Below are 18901 nucleotides of genomic sequence, written 5' to 3'. Positions count from 1 at the left end.
TAAAGGGGGGAACAGACAAAAGTGAGATCTTGAGCAAGTAAGTTCCTATCGCGATGTGTGCTCTTAGTTCCTTAAATCTTTCGCAACCTCAAGCGTTCCTACCTCTAAAAGGTGCACCATGCATGCCTTGGAAAGAGTGGAAAGAATACTTTATTAATTACATTGAGACAGTGGAAGATGACGATTTCACGGCTGAAAAGAAAAAAAAAGTACTGTTGTACTGTCTAGGTCCAGGCGGTGTCAAGACCTACAACAACATAGAGAAGAAAGTGAGAACGGCTGGTGATGTATATCAACATGCCTTGGACGATCTGGACGACCACTTCTCGCCTATTGTGTGCGTCGCTGTTGACCGGTACAAATTCTCAAGAAGAAAGCAAGGGAAAGAAGAGAGCATTGAAGATTATGTTGCAGCCTTGAACAACTTACCTTTAACCTGCAGATTTGGAGCACTGCAAGAGGAGTTTGTGCGTGATCAAATAATTATGCACGCAAGCAACCCCAATATCCAGGACAAACTTTGGGTTAATGGTGAGGCTTCTTTGAAAGAAGTTGTTGCTCTGGTCAAGAAAGCTGAACTTACAGGCAGATGCGCCAAAGCAGTCATGGATGAACCTGTGGAAGTTAAGGCTATAAGATCCTCTAATGCAACCAAACTAAAACACAAAGGAAACAAAAGAGAAGTGAGACATGAATTTCACAAAAGAAGTGAACCAAGTAAACCAAAACATAGCAGTGAAAGACGTGGTAGTACTAGAGGCAATGAGTTTGCTGAACGTAGATGTTATCGTTGTGGATCTCCAACCCATTTAGCCGATTCAAAAAAGTGTCCAGCCATACATCAAAAATGCTTGTCATGTGGAATGACTGGGCACATTGCCAAGGCATGCAATAGAAAAATGTATAGACAAAGCAGACAGGTCCGACAAATTCATGAAGAGAGTGATTCCACAGACGAAGATTCTGAGTATTCTGACTCCGACAGCGTCAGTTATGTCTTCTCTATCGAATATGATGTGTTAGAACTCACGCCAACTAAGAAGAAAAAACCCATGTGTGATGTAAAATTGGGTGGTGTGACAGTTAATCTTATGGCAGACTCTGGGTCTCCCTTCACGATCATCAACGAAAATGTGTGGAAGCAATTCACGGATAAAGTTGGCTCAACTCTTGAAAAATCAAAAGTCATCGCCAGAAGCTACACGGGAAACAACATAGAATTCTTAGGAACTCGTGATCTAGAATTTGAATTTAAAAACAGGAGAGCATTTTGCAGACTTTATGTTGCTAAGAAAGGCCCTTCTGTCCTTGGCTGGAGTGACCAAGCGGATCTGGGTATCATGCTCGATCCCAACAGTGATGATCCGGTGTTGTCTATTGATGATTCTAGTAAACTGGCAATACTAAAAGACTTCCCAGAAGTGTTCTCAGGTAAAGTTGGTCTTCTCAACAGCTTCGAACATAAAATTGAACTAAAAAACTCAGCTGTTCCTTGCATTCACAAGGTAAGACATCTACCAGTGTCGGTAAGAGATGATGTCCAAGCAGAATTAAACAAACTTGTCAAAGATGGTATTATAGAAGAGGTGGAATCGGCGGAGTGGGTTTCCCCCTTGGTTGTTGTGAAACGTCCCAATGGGAAAATTAGACTTTGCATCGATCTCAGGGACCTCAATAAGAACATTATTGTAGATCAATATCCCCTACCACGTTGTTTAGTGCCACCAATGATATGTGTGTATTTTCCATTTTAGACCTGAAATCCGCGTACCACCAAATTCCACTACACGCTGACAGCAAAAAATTCACAACCTTTATCACACCCTTTGGTTGTTATCGGTTTACCAGGGTACCTTTTGGATTAGCCTCTGCTGCAGCACTTTTCCAAAGGGTCATGACATCCATTCTGGAAGGTGTTGATGGCATAAGGTTTTTCCAGGATGATATCCTGGTCATGGGTAGCAACCAATCGGAACATGACATACGCCTTAGGCAAGTTTTTAACAAATTGAAAATGCATGGTCTAACTGTAGAACTTGACAAATGTAAAATCTCACAAGACAGAGTGATTTACCTTGGGCACACCATCAGCCAGGAAGGCATTAAACCCAAACAAGGTTTAGTGGACGCTATCCTCAATGCTCCGTGTCCCTCAAGCAAAGAAGATGTGCGAGCTTTTCTTGGCTTGACTGAATATTATTCCAAGTTCATTAGGAATTTCTCAGAAAAGACCTACAGTATAAGACAATTACTGAAAAATAAAACCAAGTTTGTCTGGTCACCTGACTGTCAGATCACCTTTGATACCATCAAAAAGGAAATCAGTGAAGCACCCTTTCTCAAAGGTTTTGATCCCAAAGCAGAAATCTATCTAACCACTGATGCAAGCAACAAGGGAATTGGTGCAGTCCTAGCCCAGAAGGACACATCAAACCAAGAATGGGTTGTAGCTTTTGCCTCCAGGTCACTCACCTCTGCAGAAGAAAAGTACTCGGTAATTGAGCGTGAAATGCTGGCCTGTTCATGGGCGCTCAATTACTTCAGAGCATATGTGTGGGGATACGAAATTCATCTTCGCACAGACCACAAACCGTTGATCAAGATACTGTCTGCCTCGGGTCTACAAAATGCTTCACCAAGACTGAGCAAAATGTCAATCAAGCTGTTGGATTACAACTACACGGCGGAATATTGGCCAGGAGTGAAAAATAAAGTTGCAGACTTCCTCAGCAGACTGCCTCTGCCTCACATTGAAAGCATGGCCACACAAGAAGATGAGGAGAAAGTGGCTCTGCTCTTCAACACTGACCTGGATGGAATATCTGCGGAAGAATGGAATCAACACATGTCGCGAGACTCAACGTTGCAAGAAGTTTGCAAATTCGTCAACTCTGCATGGCCTGAAAAGCGCAACCTACATGACAATATCAAGGCATACTGGGAAACAAGAAATGAACTCAGTTGGGAAAACGGTGTGTTGTACAGAATTGGTAAAGCAATAGCCCCAGTCACACTCGGGGACAAAATTCTAAGATTGTGCCACATGGGCCACCTTGGCATCACCAAGACTAAGCAGAGAGTCAGGTCAAATTATTGGTGGCCGGGTATTGACAAACAAATTGAGGTCCAAGTCAGGAACTGTGTAGAATGTTGTGACTCTGACAAAACCCTCAGAACATCGAAAATCAGTCTCTCTCCAATTCAACCCCCCCTCATGGCATGGGAGAAATTGGGCTTAGACATTGTGGGGCCCATCGAAGGACATGACGGCGAAATCAAGTACATCCTAGTGGCGATAGATCATTTCTCCAAATGGCCAGAAATTAAAATTGTCGATGAAATTGACACCGCAAAATTTATTAATTTCTTGGACAAACTGTTTTTGAGTGAAGGATTACCTAAATCAGTACTCACAGATAATGGTCCACAATTCTGCTCTGAGGCATTCAAGTCATTTCTAGCAAGAAACTGTATTACTCATCACACCACTTCTATTTACCATCCAGAAGGTAATGGTCTCACTGAACGATTCAACCGTGTCTTGAAGGGACATATACAACTATCTAGAAACGCAAACCAAAACTGGGAAGAAGAAATTTACAAACTCATCTGGGCATTCAGGATATCTCCGTGTGCCAGCACATGCACAGCACCATTTGTTCTCATGAGAAGCAGACAGCCTTTAAGCATCGACCTGGGGTGGATGTCCAAATCCAAGCAAATAGAATGGTCACCGAATAACATCAGGAGTAACATTATCAAAGCCCAGAAATACTACAAGGAATGGTATGATTCGAAACACAGTGCCAAGGAACATGCATTTAGAGTCGGCGATCTTGTGAAAGTTCGTTTGGAAAAAAAAGTAAAGAAAGGAGATAGCAGATTCACTGCCCCTCTTTACATTGATGAACTGTTTAACAATGCGGCAAGACTCAGTGATGGAAAAGTTTGGCACATGAGCAGATTGGCAAAATATCATCCGGGGGGCAAGACTCACAACCTACAGCAACGTGTTACGGTTAACAATGATCTGTGGTTGGATGTGGATAGGGCTTGTGTTGAAGAGAGTAATTTGTCTAGAAATGTCATCACACAAGATCTCCAACCTGACACTGGCTCTGATGATGGTCAACCAACAGGTCGGTCTGTTGGTGTCAATCCTAGCACTTCGACATACAATCGGAGTGGTCACGATGACCCACATTCTGACTCTGAAGTAGCGTCTGACGGTCACAGGTTCAGTAGTAGGTTCGGTAGAACTAGCCATGATTCCCATTCTGACTCTGAATGTACACCTAACTTGCCGTTGGTCACCGGAAGGTTTGGCAGAATCATCCGAAGACCAAAACGCTTGGATGACTTTGTATGTGACTAGCAGCCTCCTGTTTATTCACCCCCACATAATGTTTACCTCTCACCGTGGCACCGTTGTCAAAACTCTCAAGAGAGGAAGATGTGTTGTATCTCTCATACCACCCCTCCCGTGCCCTGCGCTTGGTTCCTTCCCCTTCCCTGCGCGTGAGCTTCCCCTGTGCTCTGACCTCCCTGATTGGTTCCCCTGACGTTCTATGCTTCCCTGGTTGACCCCCTGTGACATGTACCGTTAGTACAGATGTTCCACTGACCCACGCATGACTACCCGTGTGGGGCTGTTTCTAATAAACCTACTTGAGGAACCTATGAGTGATTGAAGACTCTTTTGTAACAGGTCCACTTCCCCCTCTCTCACCAGATCACCTGTACAGCGGCATGCAGCAGAATGTTTGTGTTCATTGTCCTTTGCTGAGTATTGCTCCAAGAATTATTTCTGGTGAGCGATTAAAACGTGTAAACTGGAGCTTGAAAATGTTACACTCTTCCCAGGTGATTTGTTTCCCCCTAAATTTCATTAGCATTTATTTGCAGTGTAAGTAATGCTTTATATGGTGTCAATGACATTGAAACAATTAAACGTAACAGTCTTTCAAAGTTAATCATGTTGCTGGTTAAAAGATATTGACAAAGCCAATAGGTTTCGCCCATTCGAGCTCTATTGGCTTTGGCAATCTTTTTTCGACATATTGCACAGCAGCCATGGCTACATGGCTTAATAAATGAAAATAATAACACTATAACACAACCTGTTTTGACCTCATCATAGCGCTATTATTCTCTTTACTTTCAGCTATCTTGCACAGCAATGCGATCGCTGCTGTGCAACCTGTCTAAAAACATTGACAAAGCCAAAAGTAGTGTGGCTCACTGGTCAGAGGCGGCAGGCCTGAGAGCAGAAGTCAGCCCGGGACCAGGGTTCAATTCCCGATGCGGCAGGGTCGTGGACCTGGGTCAGCGGACTCGATAATTCTCGCTTCGGTGCTTACTCTAATCAGGGGTTCCACTCGGAAACTCTGGGCATTAGCTTGCCTAATCTCCACAACGGCCCCACCAATTCCGGGGATGCCTGGCTCCACCTCGGGGACTCCCAGCAAGGGACCATCCCATAGGGAAAGCCAGGACGGGTTCCCCAGAGTTATACAGCGCCGGGACGCCCCGTTGCTGGGGCAGCTGTGCGCTTTACAAGTATACTACATTTACATAGATGAAACCTATTGGCTTTGCCAATGCTTGTTAAATATATGACCATCCTCTACGAGGGTATTCAATAGAAAAAAGCCTAGTCTTTAGCCTTCAGATTTTTCTGGCCGGCTCCTGATAGAAGATTGTTACTTTTCTTTTCCCTAAACTTCCCTAAATAAAGCTCATGGCAACAAAGCTTTTTTAGTCGCTGTGCCTAAACGTAGGAATTCCATGCCTCTCTCTCCCTTCATATGGTTTTGGGAAATTATTGAAGACTTGCTTTTTAGGTCTTGCCTTCGACAGTGACTGAGACATTTTGTTACCTTACAGGGGGCTTAGAGCCCGCCCATTGCTTACCAATGGTTGGCTTCATCATAAGTCTCATTTCCTTGCTTCTCTTTTGTCCGCACATGCAGCTTTTACTTCCTCTTTCTGTATTTTCCCTCCCTTGGAGCTTTCCTGAATTACTGCTTCTTTGTTCCAGTGTGAGTCTTTCCACTGTGTGCGCTTTTGGAGCTGCTCTTTTTTTTAAATTCTTTTAGTTTGTCATCTTTGCTTGTCCTGCCCCTCTCCCGCATTGTTGCTCTTGTCCCGCCCCTCCCATTCCTACCCACATTTTGTTGCTTCTGTTCCTCCCACCCCCTACAGCGTTGTGATACTTTTCACGCACCTCCTGAGTTATTTGCCTAACTTGCCAGAAGAAAGGTTCTGTGACACAGCCATCGTTGGCCACGTTAGAGTGCTTTCTTTCCCAGATTTTGATCCACGCTGCAAAGACACATTGCTGTTCAAGGTAAAAAAAAAATATATATTGGCATAGCCAATAAATCACATAGGTGAGACTTTACAACAGAAGAGAAACTTGAACGGTGGACTGTAATTTCTGCACCTCATGCTAGTTTCATATGTAGTAGAAGTCCTGCGCAACCAGCCTGGCACCAGCCGTCAAGTGATGCCTCTGTGTTCCAGATCCTAATTTGAAGCGAGGGGTGGGCGTGCATCAGGTAATGAAGTCCAGAGAGTCGATATCTAATTTCAAAAAGTCTTTATTTTGAATCGCTTAGTTCATCTGATTTAGGAGGATTAAACTCAGCCAACCTGTTTCGTTCTGACATGAAGAACTTCATCAGTGCTTAAAATCAAGGCGAGTATTGTAACAGTAATGTATAATCGTTCACAGCGGCGCACTCCAGGTAGGTACACTGGGCGCAGAGGAAAATCACAGGACAGAGTTCGGCCTATGAAAAGCTTATTAGGCAAATGAGTCATGTAAAAAGATGTACTGGGTTGAAGCTTCATGCAGTACCACTGGATGCAGAACAGGAGTTCCCCGGGCGAAGTTCGGCCTCTCTGGAGTTGGTATTGCATCGGAGTCGCTGAAGGACACGTTGGCTGAGTGTAATGCTCCTATATCGTATGAACTAAGCAATTCAAAATAAAGACTTTTTGAAATTATATATTGACTCTCTGGACTTCATTACCTGACACACGCCCACCCCTCGCTTCACATAGGTGAGACTTATTGGCTTTGCCAGTGCTTGTTAATCAGTAGTGTTTACCTAGTACTCGTCTACAGGGTTGTGTTTAGGTTGTTTTACTTCTGTAGTCCCAAGAGGTTTTGGTGTTTGTGCGCTGAATAAATACAATTACTATAAAATACTGGAACAACTCACTTTTTCACCCTTTAGATAGCAGTGCCCTCCTCTAAAGCATAACACTAAAAATATCTTTAATGCCTGCGAACACTTTAAAGTATCCACTCCAGAGCAGAGATTCTGCGCTCACCCAAAGCCCTTTTTAGGTCGAGCATTCAAGACCTCTTGTGTATATACTATAGTGTATACTTATATGTGTATGTACTTTGTGGGCTCTGAAGATCAGCCCTAGGACTTGTCTGCTTCCGCTTATGGACTTCATTTCTGTTCAATTGCCTCTATTTAACTGTCTTGATGGAAAACATCAGTAGAGGTCAGTAAAATACCAGAATTCCTTTATGCTGAGGGACTTTATTTTTTTATTTTTCTGGCAACTGCCTCTATTTACCTTTCTTGATCGAAAACGACCAGCAGAGGTCCGTAAAATACCAGAATCACTTTACCATCTCCAGATTCCATTCCATAGAAATTGTCTTCCACGAGCACCCGTAGACCATATTTTTTTGAAATCTTGTATTTTCAATGATATGACCACCGCAGGCCCTGATTTTATATTAAAAACAGAGCTTTGGCTAAACCATTTCCAGCTGAAAGTCAATATTTCTCTCCATGTGTTTCCAAAACTGGTGTGTCACGCAGTTTGGTGCTTTCTTTCCCTCCATGTGAAAGAACAGTAGATGTTTCAGCACCCAGGCTAATGTGCTGCATAGCTACATACATATAAGGTCCCAAAGGCGAGACCGATTGCATTGCAAAAGCTTGTTTTTTCTTTTTCAAGATGCGACTATGCGTCCAAAATTTGAGGTCAGCTAAGCTTACTAACGTTGTTGTATGTTATGCCTTTGTTTTATAATGCGCAGTGTCCCGCAGGAGCAGTGTTGGAATGATTGCAAAGACTTAATACCACAATGTTATTACCATATTTTCCTTTGTTTTAGTGCTGTCCCTGTTATAGTCCCAGGGGGAGGATTGTTTATGGAATTAAAACCAGACGTAATCTGGGTAGTAGGGATTGGGGGTGGAATAGAAATCAGACCTAAATGTGCGGCTGCGAAAATATAAGAGCGTGGCAAGATTCAGGGTACAAAGGACATTATGGGAACTAAGGGGGTGCCTTAGAGCCAAGGTTGCCCCAGTAGAACCACAACAAACCTATTGAGAGAGATATAACAATTCATGTATACAAATGTAGATGACGTGTTCTCTTTTTGATGTGTAAACACCGTCATTGTTGCAATGTTTACAGTAAAAAGGACTCCTATATTTAGAAAAAGCCACCTCAAAGCGCATAGACAGGATAAGGAGTGACTGAGAGTATTGAAGGTGTTCGTTGGAATGGCCAATGCAGAGATTGAAACAGTTGAGTTTTGTGCAGATGGAAAGGCGAAAAGTAAACTGACCAGGTATTTTTTGACACTTTTTCTTAACTAGAGAAGTTCATGTTAGTCTTGTGGAAATGCCACTAGAAGTGACAAATAAGTTGCATTCACTAGGGGATACTTTGATAGTGAGGGCAGGGGATTGAGGTAATCCTTTAGCCATCCAATTTTCTAGAGCAAAAGTTGATGCCAGGGAGTAAACTGATTTGGTAAAAGGCACAGTCTGGGCACGGAGGGAGCTAGACGTGAGGGAGAAGATGTGCTTGCCAGCAGGTTTAAGAGAACTTCTGAGTCTCCGCGGCTGGAGTACCCTTTTTAAACACACTGTAATCTTTGGAAGTCTCTGACTTTCTGGCTCTTATTTTAGAAGTTTGTGGAAGTTTTCTTGCTTAAGAATTTTGAAGGAGGCCTACCTGATGCATTGGGTGAAAATAGAGAAATGGCCTGGGGTAGCAAAGTAGCACAAATAACAGGTTTATTAACAGAAATATTAGGCTCTTAGTTGAATGCATGCTGTGGGTAGACAAGGGGGTATTAATGGAAAGGGTGACATTTAGGTACAGTAACTTACTATAGCCTTAGAGTCCGACGTAGTTTGCTCTACCGGCCATTAAAAGCCTTCGGCTGGGGCATTTAACACTGGAGCGGGCTTTTATGGCCAGTAGAGCCTGCTACGGAGTGCACCAAGGCTATTAGAACATCCCGCCTCCATAGGGCAGAATGTTCTGATTTGTAAAACAAAAGCCCTCACGGAGCCTGAGGGGGTTGAAATCTCCTCTGGTACCAATGAGGCCTTTGTTCACAGCAACAGCTGTGAACAAACATTGGAATGTTGATGCTCCTAGCTTCTGCAAGCCATTATAAGACCGAAGCACTCTATTGTCTTCAATGGAGCGCTCAACATTCCATTGTTCTAATATAAGAAATAATATTCCGGCGTGGCCAAGATGGCGTCGGAGTAGGACGCTTCTTCAGGTCTCTCCGGCGCCGATCCGAAAAAAGCTACTAACAGCGCGGTCCTGGTGTAGCTGCCCGGGTCCAGAGGGGTGGCGGAAGGGCCCCCAGCGCAGCGGAGTGCAGCGGTGCCGTCTGAGGAGCGGAGTGACCCTTGAACGTCCGCAGGGATACCTCGCCTCTGGGGCCTGTGAAGCACCGGCCTCGCGTAGTCGGGGAGCCGACGTGGTGACTTGCTGCGCTCGCGGCACTTGGGGAAGTGCCGCCTGTGTTTATTCAGCGCCTGCCGGAGGTGGGGGCAGGGGTCCTGCCGGCAGGGACACGAGCCTGGGCTTCAGAGCCCTGTTGCGGAGGACGGCGGGGACAGCAAGAAGGTGGAGGTGCCTCCGGCGGCCGGACAGTAGAGGTGCGGTGAGCACGCCACGGAGCGTCCAGAACCGGCAGACTACCGGCGGGCTGCGCAGACCGGGGCCACTGGAGGAGCGTGGTATCACGCGGGGCCCAGTGCTGATGTGAACAGGCGGTGCAGGGTCGGAGTAAGGGCCCGGCTGCGGTGCCGACCCGAGCGAGGGCTGTCGGCAGGGTGAGTGCCTCCCCAGGAGGGGGCGTGAGCGGCCGTGACACCTGGGGCAGCGGGACCTGGAGCTCTCTACAACTGCTTTGGCTTATAGGCGGGGGCTGGCTGGACGATTGCAGTTGCCACGTGGTGCCAGGGCGACCGGCGTCGTGATCCACGGCCTCGAGTGAGCAGTGCAGAACCGTTTGGATCACAGACCCCGTTAGGGGACCGGATTGCTGGGGCCGGACTGCTGCACCCTTGCCCCCTGGGTCCGCATCTCATCTGCATCTGACGCAGTTCCGGTTCAGTTACTTCCCGGAGGCCACGGCGTGGACAGCGCTACCCTTGGAGTGGACTGTGACTGCCTTGCCCTGAGGAGCCCTGCCTCCTGCTCGCACCTAGTTGGTGGTAGGGTCCCCTGACCCCCAGCATGTGGCTCGCCTGCTTCAGATCTGCCTTCCGGTGATCCCTGGATAGTGAGGGGGTTCCATTCGAGCTGCCTGGTAAGAAGCGTTGCGATCCTCGGGCTCCACGAGCTCCCATAGCGCCTGTATCCTGTCTGACTGGGGGGGTCTGTTCCCCCGGTCTGCGTGTCACCAGCCAAGATGACCACCGTGTCACGCAAGGGGGGTCGACAGGGTAAGGATGGAGCTTCCAAGTCCTCTCAGCAGCCGGCGTCCCCGGGGGCCAGTGGCTCGCAGAAGGTGTCGGATGACGAGGCGCCTGCTACTAAGGCCTTCATGTCTGAACTATTTGCATCCATTAAGGAGGATATTTCTGAGCTCAAGGCTCAGTTGGCCTCTGACCTGAGGGAAGTGCGCAGAGACGTGGACGGCATTGGCGAGAGAGTGGCGACCCTGGAGGACCATGATTTGAGCATGGCTAACGATGTGCACTTGCTGCAACAAGATATCATCCGCCTCACCGAACAGAATCTGGACCTACAGTTGCACACGGAGGACCTGGAAAACCGTTCCAGGAGGAACAACATCCGCATTCGGGCGGTGCCGTGGGATGGTGAGGCGGGAGACCTGCGTGGTTACGTCCGGGACTTGTTTTTACAGATCTTGGACGAGGAGGAGGTGAGGGAAATCGAGATGGATAGAGTACACAGAGTGGGTCTGCCTAGGCGAGGAAGGGGTCCCCCTCCTGACATCCTCGTCTGTGTTCATGATTTCCAAATCAAAGAACGCATTCTCCGCAAAGCCAGGGCCATCACGTCACTGCAATTCAGGGGCCATGCCCCTCAGCTGTTCCAGGACTTGGCAGCCTCCACGCTGCGGAAGAGAAGGGAGTTTCGCCCGGTGACTACCTTCTTGAGAGAACGTAACATCTCCTACTCATGGGGCCACCCCTTCAGGATCATCTTCCGATGGCAGAATCGGCTGGCACAGATTAATTCTCTTCAAGCAGCAAAAGACCTCTTGGGTCTACAGGATGTCCCTTCCTCACAGGAGGCGAGTGCTTCGCCATCTAGGAGACGCCACCGCTCGTCCTCATGGCATAGGGTTGGGGCTTCCCCAGACCGGCGGCGGCCGGATCGTGCCTCTGGTTTGCAGGAAAGGGCCGAAGCAGTGGCTTCGGTGGCCTCAGCCACTCTGGCGGATACGCAAGAAAGCTCTGGAGCGGCATGACCACCACGGATTTGATCTGACCAGGATCGGCGCTGGGGGGGCTTCGTTGCCTTGGTCTGGGTATGGATGTACTTTTTGGGAAGACACCTCAGACCATGGCCGCGGGGGTTGACCAACTGGCACCCCTGCTCCACTTCCAGTTAGGAAGGCCCCTCACGAACTTTGGACTACTGGACCTGATGAGTATTCTCTTTATCCTTTATGATTTCCACTTCTTTTGTTTGTTGTTTCTTTCTCTACGGGTAGGGTTGGGTGTTGGGGAGTTTGGGGGCTCGGGGTTGGGGGGGCTCTGTGACTTGTGCTATGCTTGGATTGCTTATCTACTGGGGTGGGGTGGGGATGGGGGTTGTTGGGGACGGTGGGGAGGGACCCGTGACGGAGGGCCGAAGGGGATGTTTGTTGTGTGTCTGCTGCTGAGTACGTACTTTACTGCTGGCACCTTAGTGCCACGTACGTTCTGGAAGCTACTGGTTGTCTGCTGCCTGATGGCGGGGCTGAATGCGGGGTGGGTGGCACTTGGCATGCTGAGAGCGATTTTTGGGTTTTCTTTCCGCTATGCCGCTTAGTGTAGGGACGTGGAATGTTAAGGGCTTGAATTCGCCACAGAAGCGGCAGAGAGTACTGAAGTATGTGATGGATCATCAACTTGATGTAGTTGGATTGCAAGAAACCCACTTGGCACGAAAGGATGAGGCGAGGCTTCGCCATAGGGCATACCCCATTGTTTACAGGTCCTCTGCTGTTACGAAGCATCGGGGGGTGGCGCTTCTGTTCAGGGCTACGTTGCATTTTCAGCCGGTGGAGGTCCGACATGACAAGGAGGGTCGATGGCTGATGGTTAAGGGGCACATTCAGGGCAGGTTGTGTACGTTTGTGGTAGTATATTTGCCCACTGCGGGTCAGAACAAGTATTTGCAAGAATTGCTGGAGAAGATTGGGGACTTTGCGGAGGGGCTCTTGCTCCTGTTGGGAGATTTTAACTTGGTGTGGGACAGGGACTTGGACAGCTCGGGGGGGCGTAGGGCGGACACAGGGGTCTTTTCGGATTCCACGCAGCAAGGGGTGGGGGAGTTGGGTCTAGTAGACGGATGGCGAATTTTCCACCCTGCCATGAAAGACTACACATTCTTTTCACATGTGCACCACTCCTACTCTCGCTTGGATCACATTTTTCTTAGCCGGTCCCTCAGAGGGAACATTTTAGATGCCGCCATTCTTCCGATTTCGGTATCGGACCACAGTCTCTTGGTGCTCACTCTCCGTTGGGCGCCACCCGACTCCGCGAGCCGGAAGTGGTACTTCCCGGCGTCAGTGGTCAGGGATGAGGTTTCCAATCAAGCCTTACGCCTGGCCATCCGTGAATTTTTCGAGTGCAATCCACCGTCGGATACTTCTCTGACGACTACATGGGACGCCTTTAAGGCGACGATCAGAGGGACGTGCTTGGGCCTCAACTCGCAACTTAACACCCTGCGTAGAAAGGAGCGGGACGCACTGGAAGCCGAGGTGCTTGAACTCGAGAGGGCTCATAAGCTCAATCCCTCGAGGGTGACCCTGCGTCCGCTTACGGCGGTTAGGGGCAAATTGAAGGCTCACTATGCAAATAGAGCCGAGCTTACTCTCTTGCGATTGGGGCGACATTCATACTCTAGTGGCAATAAGATTGGCAGACACTTGGCCCGGCAATTGCGGGACAAGAGGGAACGAGAATATATAGGAGGGATCAGAGACCCCGCAGGAGTTCTCCATCATCGAGACGGGGCGAAGGCGGACATATTTGGCCGCTTTTATGCCGATTTGTATACGGGCGAGGAGTTGGATGCGACGGCGCAGCGGGAGTTCCTGCAGCGCTTACCGCTCCCACAGGTCTCCAAGGCGTGGAACGATCTGTTAGAGGCTCCGATCTCGAGGGAGGAAGTCCTCTCCGCCATTAAAAACTTGAAATTACATAAAGCCCCCGGCCCGGATGGGTACACTGCTGTCTTCTATAAAACCTACGCAACTGAGGTGTGCGACTTTCTAGTTGCCCTCTTTAATGACATGGCTACGTCCGGAGTGAATACCGGGACTCTGGCGGAAGCGGTGATTACGGTCCTGCCGAAACCGGGGAAGGATCCTGAGCTCTGTCCCTCCTTCCGCCCCATAGCCTTGCTTAATATTGACGCGAAGCTGTATTCGGCGATACTAGCGAGCCGCCTCCAGGACTTGTTACCGGCGATTGTACATCCGGATCAATCCGGTTTTATCAAAGGCCGCCAAACGCACGACAATACGCGCAGGGTGATTCATCTCATTGAGAAGGCGAACAGGTTCCACATTCCGGCGGTATTGGTAGGCCTAGATGCGGAGAAGGCCTTCGACCGCGTGGACTGGAGCTTTCTATTCCACGCGTTGCAGGCGTTTGGGTTCTCCGACCGGTTCATCACCATGGTGAGGGCTAATTTCTGTAGCCCGCGCTCGAGGGTGGCGGTGAACGGCCACCTATCGGCCTTCTTCCAGCACTCGCGAGGTACCAGACAAGGATGCCCCCTCTCTCCCTTATTGTTTGCGCTTAGCATTGAACCCTTGGCGATGGCGGTCCGGGAGCATGAGGGGGTGAAGGGCATTCCATTCACAGGGGAGCAGCACAAAATCTCTCTCTTTGCGGATGATGTTCTGCTATCAGTGGCTGACCCCGCTAACTCTCTCCCATGCGTGCGGGATCTTTTGCTGGAATTCGAGGGAGTGGCTGGCTTCAAGGTAAACTACGGCAAGTCTTATGTCCTGAATTTAACCTTATCACAAGCCGACGTTGCTCGGGTAGGCACTTCGACGCCGCTACCCTGGGCTTCGGGCTCGATACTTTACTTAGGAGTCCACCTCACCCCCACGGTGGGTGGCTTATTTGCAGCCAACTTCCCGCCCTTGGTGGCTAAGACGCGGGCCGAACTGGAGAAGTGGAAGCCCAAATTCCTGTCATGGTTGGGTAGGGTGCATGCCATTAAAATGGTCCTTCTCCCTAAATACTTGTATCTCTTTCAGGCCCTACCGATTCCACTGAGCACTTCATTTTTTGGACAGCTCAGAACATTGATCTTAAAATTTGTCTGGCAGGGAGGTAGGGCTCGGCTTTCGTTTGCACTCTTGCGACGGTTGCGGGCTGACGGAGGGGTCGGCCTCCCGGACCTACACCTCTATTATAAAGCTGCCCAACTAAGAGTCATGGTGGAATGGTCACAGCAATTTTCCGACAAACACTGGTTGCATATGGACCGGAGCGTGACTGGCCGGTCCATCTGGGATTTGGCCTGGAAGCCCAAGCGTGATCGACCGTTGAACGCGTACATTAGTACGCCCACAGGGACTACACTGAAAGTGTGGGACACCCTGGCGGGGGATGAGCGATGGACGACCTTCCCGTCTCCATTCACTCCATTGCATTTCAACCCGGCGTTCCAGCCGGCACTCGCCGAGGGTCCCTTTGATACTTGGAGGGAGGGAGGATGCCGCGCATTGCTCCATCTGTTCCATGGCTCTGATCCCCTGACTTTTGAGAATTGCATGCGGGATTACCATGTGCAGCCAACTGAAAAATACAGGCATATGCAACTGCTCCACTGGGCCACGTCACCAGGAGTTCGGGAGGCTGCCACGAGGCCTCTCTCCGAATTTGAGGCCTTTCTGCTGAAAACATCTGCCATGAAGGGGGCCATCTCCTTTCTATACCAACTGTTGCTTCGTTCTGCCCTTTCTCCTAGACCGCGTTACATGGAACAGTGGGAGGAGATGGTGGGGAGGGACATCGCCGATGGAGAATGGTCGGCGTTGTGGAGGGACATGACGCAATTTAACCACTCAATTCTACTGAGGGAGGCTCATTTGAAGACTCTCACACAATGGTACATGGTCCCCGCCCGACTTCACCGTATTTACCCGGTAGTTTCGGATAGATGTTGGAGGGGCTGTGGCCTACTGGGGGACTTCCGCCACATCTGGTGGGATTGCCCGGTCATCAGACCCTTCTGGGACGAGATTCTATCCCATATTAAAGATATTTTGCAGTATCCCATTGATGACTCTTTGGCATCCGTGGTCCTGGGCCTGCGGGATCCTGGCCTTGAGCACCAGACGCGCGCAGACAAGAAGATTCTATGGCTCTGCCTCGGCGCTGCCAAGCTCACGCTGGCGGCCGCATGGAAGCGGAAAGAGGCACCGGCGATCTCACTTTGGCACGCTAGGCTGTGGAGGCTTCTGAGTCTTGAGAGAATGGCGGACATCTTCCTAGGCAACTACAAAAACTTTAAGCACACATGGGGCCCCCTGGTGTCCTTTCTCTCTACTGGTTTACCCTCGGCAGTTTGCCCGGCATCGCTGAGGACCCTACATCTGTTTCAGTTCTAAGTGTGTGTGATGGATGAATGAGGAATGGATGAGGCGCCGTCACGGGAGGGGGGGGGGTTGGGATGGGGGAAGTTAAGTTTGTGTTCCGCTATTGGGGCATATGTGCCGCTGGGACGAGGCTTAGTTTGATGGCTTTGTGACTCTGAACTTCTACCGGCTGGACTAGACGTATTCCCCAACTGGGGTTACATTCGAGACTACATCTTTTCTGCGGATGTTGGAGCCTGGCATCTACTCGCTTCTCTTGCACTGCATTATTGCCTCGTCTTGCATTATTGCTTTCCCACTGTATGGGACCATCTATGCACCCGATGCGGTGACTTTTGTTTACTGTTTTATCTCTGTGTTTTGCAAAATAAAAAAATTTTACAAAAAAAAAGAAATAATATTCCAGCGGAGTGACTGCTTCTCGTTCTCATGTTTTGGGATCCACACGTAGATGTCTTCCTGTACCATGTTTAGCATGCTATATTCCGAGTCGAAGGGAGAGTGGTTATTTTACTATCTCCTCCCCCTAGATGCAATAGTTGTGTATGGACTGGCCTTGTAGAGAGTTGTGTTCCTCTAATGCTGCTGTTAAATTTTCTCTACATGTAGTGAACTGTATGGACTTTATTTGTGGGAGTAGTGTGCCCAGCCCTACCTTTAGAGAGAAGCATTGTCTGTCTTGGAAGAACTTGGTGATTTACCAGAAAGGTGGTGTTTTTGTAGAAGGGACAGAGGGGGGCATGTTCTATTACTTATCTTTCACTGGTTCTTTCTGCAGGTGCAAGTTTTTCAGCCTGACTGAAACCCCTGAGGACTACACAATCATGCTGGATGAAGAAGGCTTTAAAGGTACGGGGCCTATTGAGACTTTCAAACAATTTGCCTGCTGTAAACTTTCCAGCATGTTGTTAGAATTAATTGACCTTGGTATTTAAATGCTTCCAGCTGCCAAGGGTTCCTTATCTCACGGGAGCACCATGTGATAACATGTTCTTTCGGTGTGTGCGTGTTTTTCTTCTTTCCATTCCTCCCATCTTTAAAATTTCCTATTCACTCTCGCTGGGTCTCATTTGTTCCCGTTGGTTTTTCTAGCCACTTACTAGCAACATTAAAAAAAATGTAGCCACGTGTAAAGAAAGGAAAGCATAATTTTTCGCTTTTTATTTTGCTTTTAACAAAAATATAATTCTGAAAGTATCTCTCTATCCAGAATTGCAACCTCGTTTTTTAAAGGAATCTTGGTGCTGAGGAAAACATAGCCATAATATTTTTAAAAGGACCGCAGTTTTTGGCTCTGCTACTGCATTAGTACCAGGTGAGGGAGGGATGGATGGTTTAGGGCTAGATATAAATCGGGGATATTTAGCAGGAAAAAAAATGTCTGTACTCTCATAAAAATGTTTTTAAAAACTTGCATTTCCTATTAACACAGTTTTGTGTGCAGCTGGTACCAAAAACAGTCTGTTGAGACGCAGGAGTAGTGCACACATTAATGTAGAACGTATCCTAAACAGTAATTATATATTGTTTTTTAACAAAACGCTATACTGGACGTGACGTTCTTTTTAAAATCACTAATGCATGTTTCTTCTTTTAGTAACTACAGTTACTTACATTCTGTGGCGTGCATTTTTTTATGCCTTGACCATCGTACAATTTTTTTTGTTGTGCTGCAGTTACAGGTGAACACACTCTGATTTGAGAGGCACTGCGCCACTCGCAGTGTTGGTGTCTTAACCTTCTGAAGCAATACTACCTCCTTAGTTTTACCAATACCTGGACATATGGGAAAAACCTGGAGGAACGAAGGATAGTTTTACATGAAGCAGATGTTAGCTGCTGTAATGAACCTGAATTAGCAACACTGAATTGCCAGACTTTGGTTATAGCATTCACGCTTAAGCCTGCCAGGGCTGCTAATACTGACATATAGGGGATCTTTTATGCTCTCTTTTTATTGGCTCTGATCTTCTCAGGATCCGAACCCACTAACTACTCAGGAGTGCTCAGACTGCCATTGTACATTGGGCAAATTAAATATTTCCTATTATCTTTATCCTACTCGGTTATTTAGAACCCTTTGCCGAAATTCATTTTAATATATTTGCCCATGAAGCCTTGAAAAACTTTACTTCAAGAACATAAAGCGTGTTGCCTGATGAATTTCTGACATATCCCAATTTGCTGTTGAATTTGAAATACATTTAAAAAAAATTAACAGACAAGTTTAAATATAAGGAGTAGCACTAGCCTGGGCATTGAGGCGACGTGTCCAAGATGGTGACTGGAACAAACGCGGAGTGAAAGAACTCTGTCTCAAGCCCGTTGGCATCATCCTGTGAGCTTCCTCCCTGTGCTGCACGTGATCCAGGTTTAGGGCGGACCTAGCCGGATCAGCCCTGCGTTTATCGACCATAGGCTGGTATGTTTTGTCATGCGATGCAGGCTGGGAGGAGACAGCGGCCTACAAGCGCGGCTCGCTGGATTCTTCAGGGCCGTATTGCAACAGCATCAGGTACCGCGCTGCAACCTTTTCTCCTGTGGACTGCACAACAGCCAGGGAAGCCATGAGTCCTTTGATTTGGGAAACACGCACTGGGAGTTATATGGTGCGTGCTGAGGTGGGGCACAACCTTTCCCTTACAGTGGCTGCAGCGTCCTGCTCCCGGATAGACATTAAGGCCATAAGGGGGAAGGCTGCCTGGCATACATTCTCCCAACCCCAATACTTAGACAATTGCTAGAGGGTTGGTCCAGAGCTAAGCCTCATTGATCCTTCGTTACTCAGAGGGCCAT

The 18901-nt window shown here is 48.2% G+C and overlaps 1 protein-coding gene across 2 annotated transcripts in view; it reads left to right on the top strand.

Moving 5' to 3' along the window:
* The window catches only part of CASTOR1 (cytosolic arginine sensor for mTORC1 subunit 1), a 145707-nt gene that overhangs the window by 25743 nt on the left and 101063 nt on the right, over window positions 1–18901 (top strand). Inside the window, exon 2 of one of the 2 annotated variants that reach the window (XM_078667238.1) lies at window positions 16884–16954. In XM_078667238.1, the coding sequence (XP_078523364.1) occupies window positions 16884–16954 (71 nt within the window). Of the gene's footprint in view, window positions 1–16883; window positions 16955–18514; window positions 18621–18901 lie in introns of those variants that run through there. The other variant, XM_078667239.1, reaches the window with a different exon arrangement.

Source organism: Lissotriton helveticus, chromosome 11 (assembly GCF_964261635.1).
Source record: "Lissotriton helveticus chromosome 11, aLisHel1.1, whole genome shotgun sequence".
Taxonomy (NCBI): Eukaryota; Metazoa; Chordata; class Amphibia; order Caudata; family Salamandridae; genus Lissotriton; species Lissotriton helveticus.
This window is presented reverse-complemented; position numbering and strand designations above follow the sequence as displayed.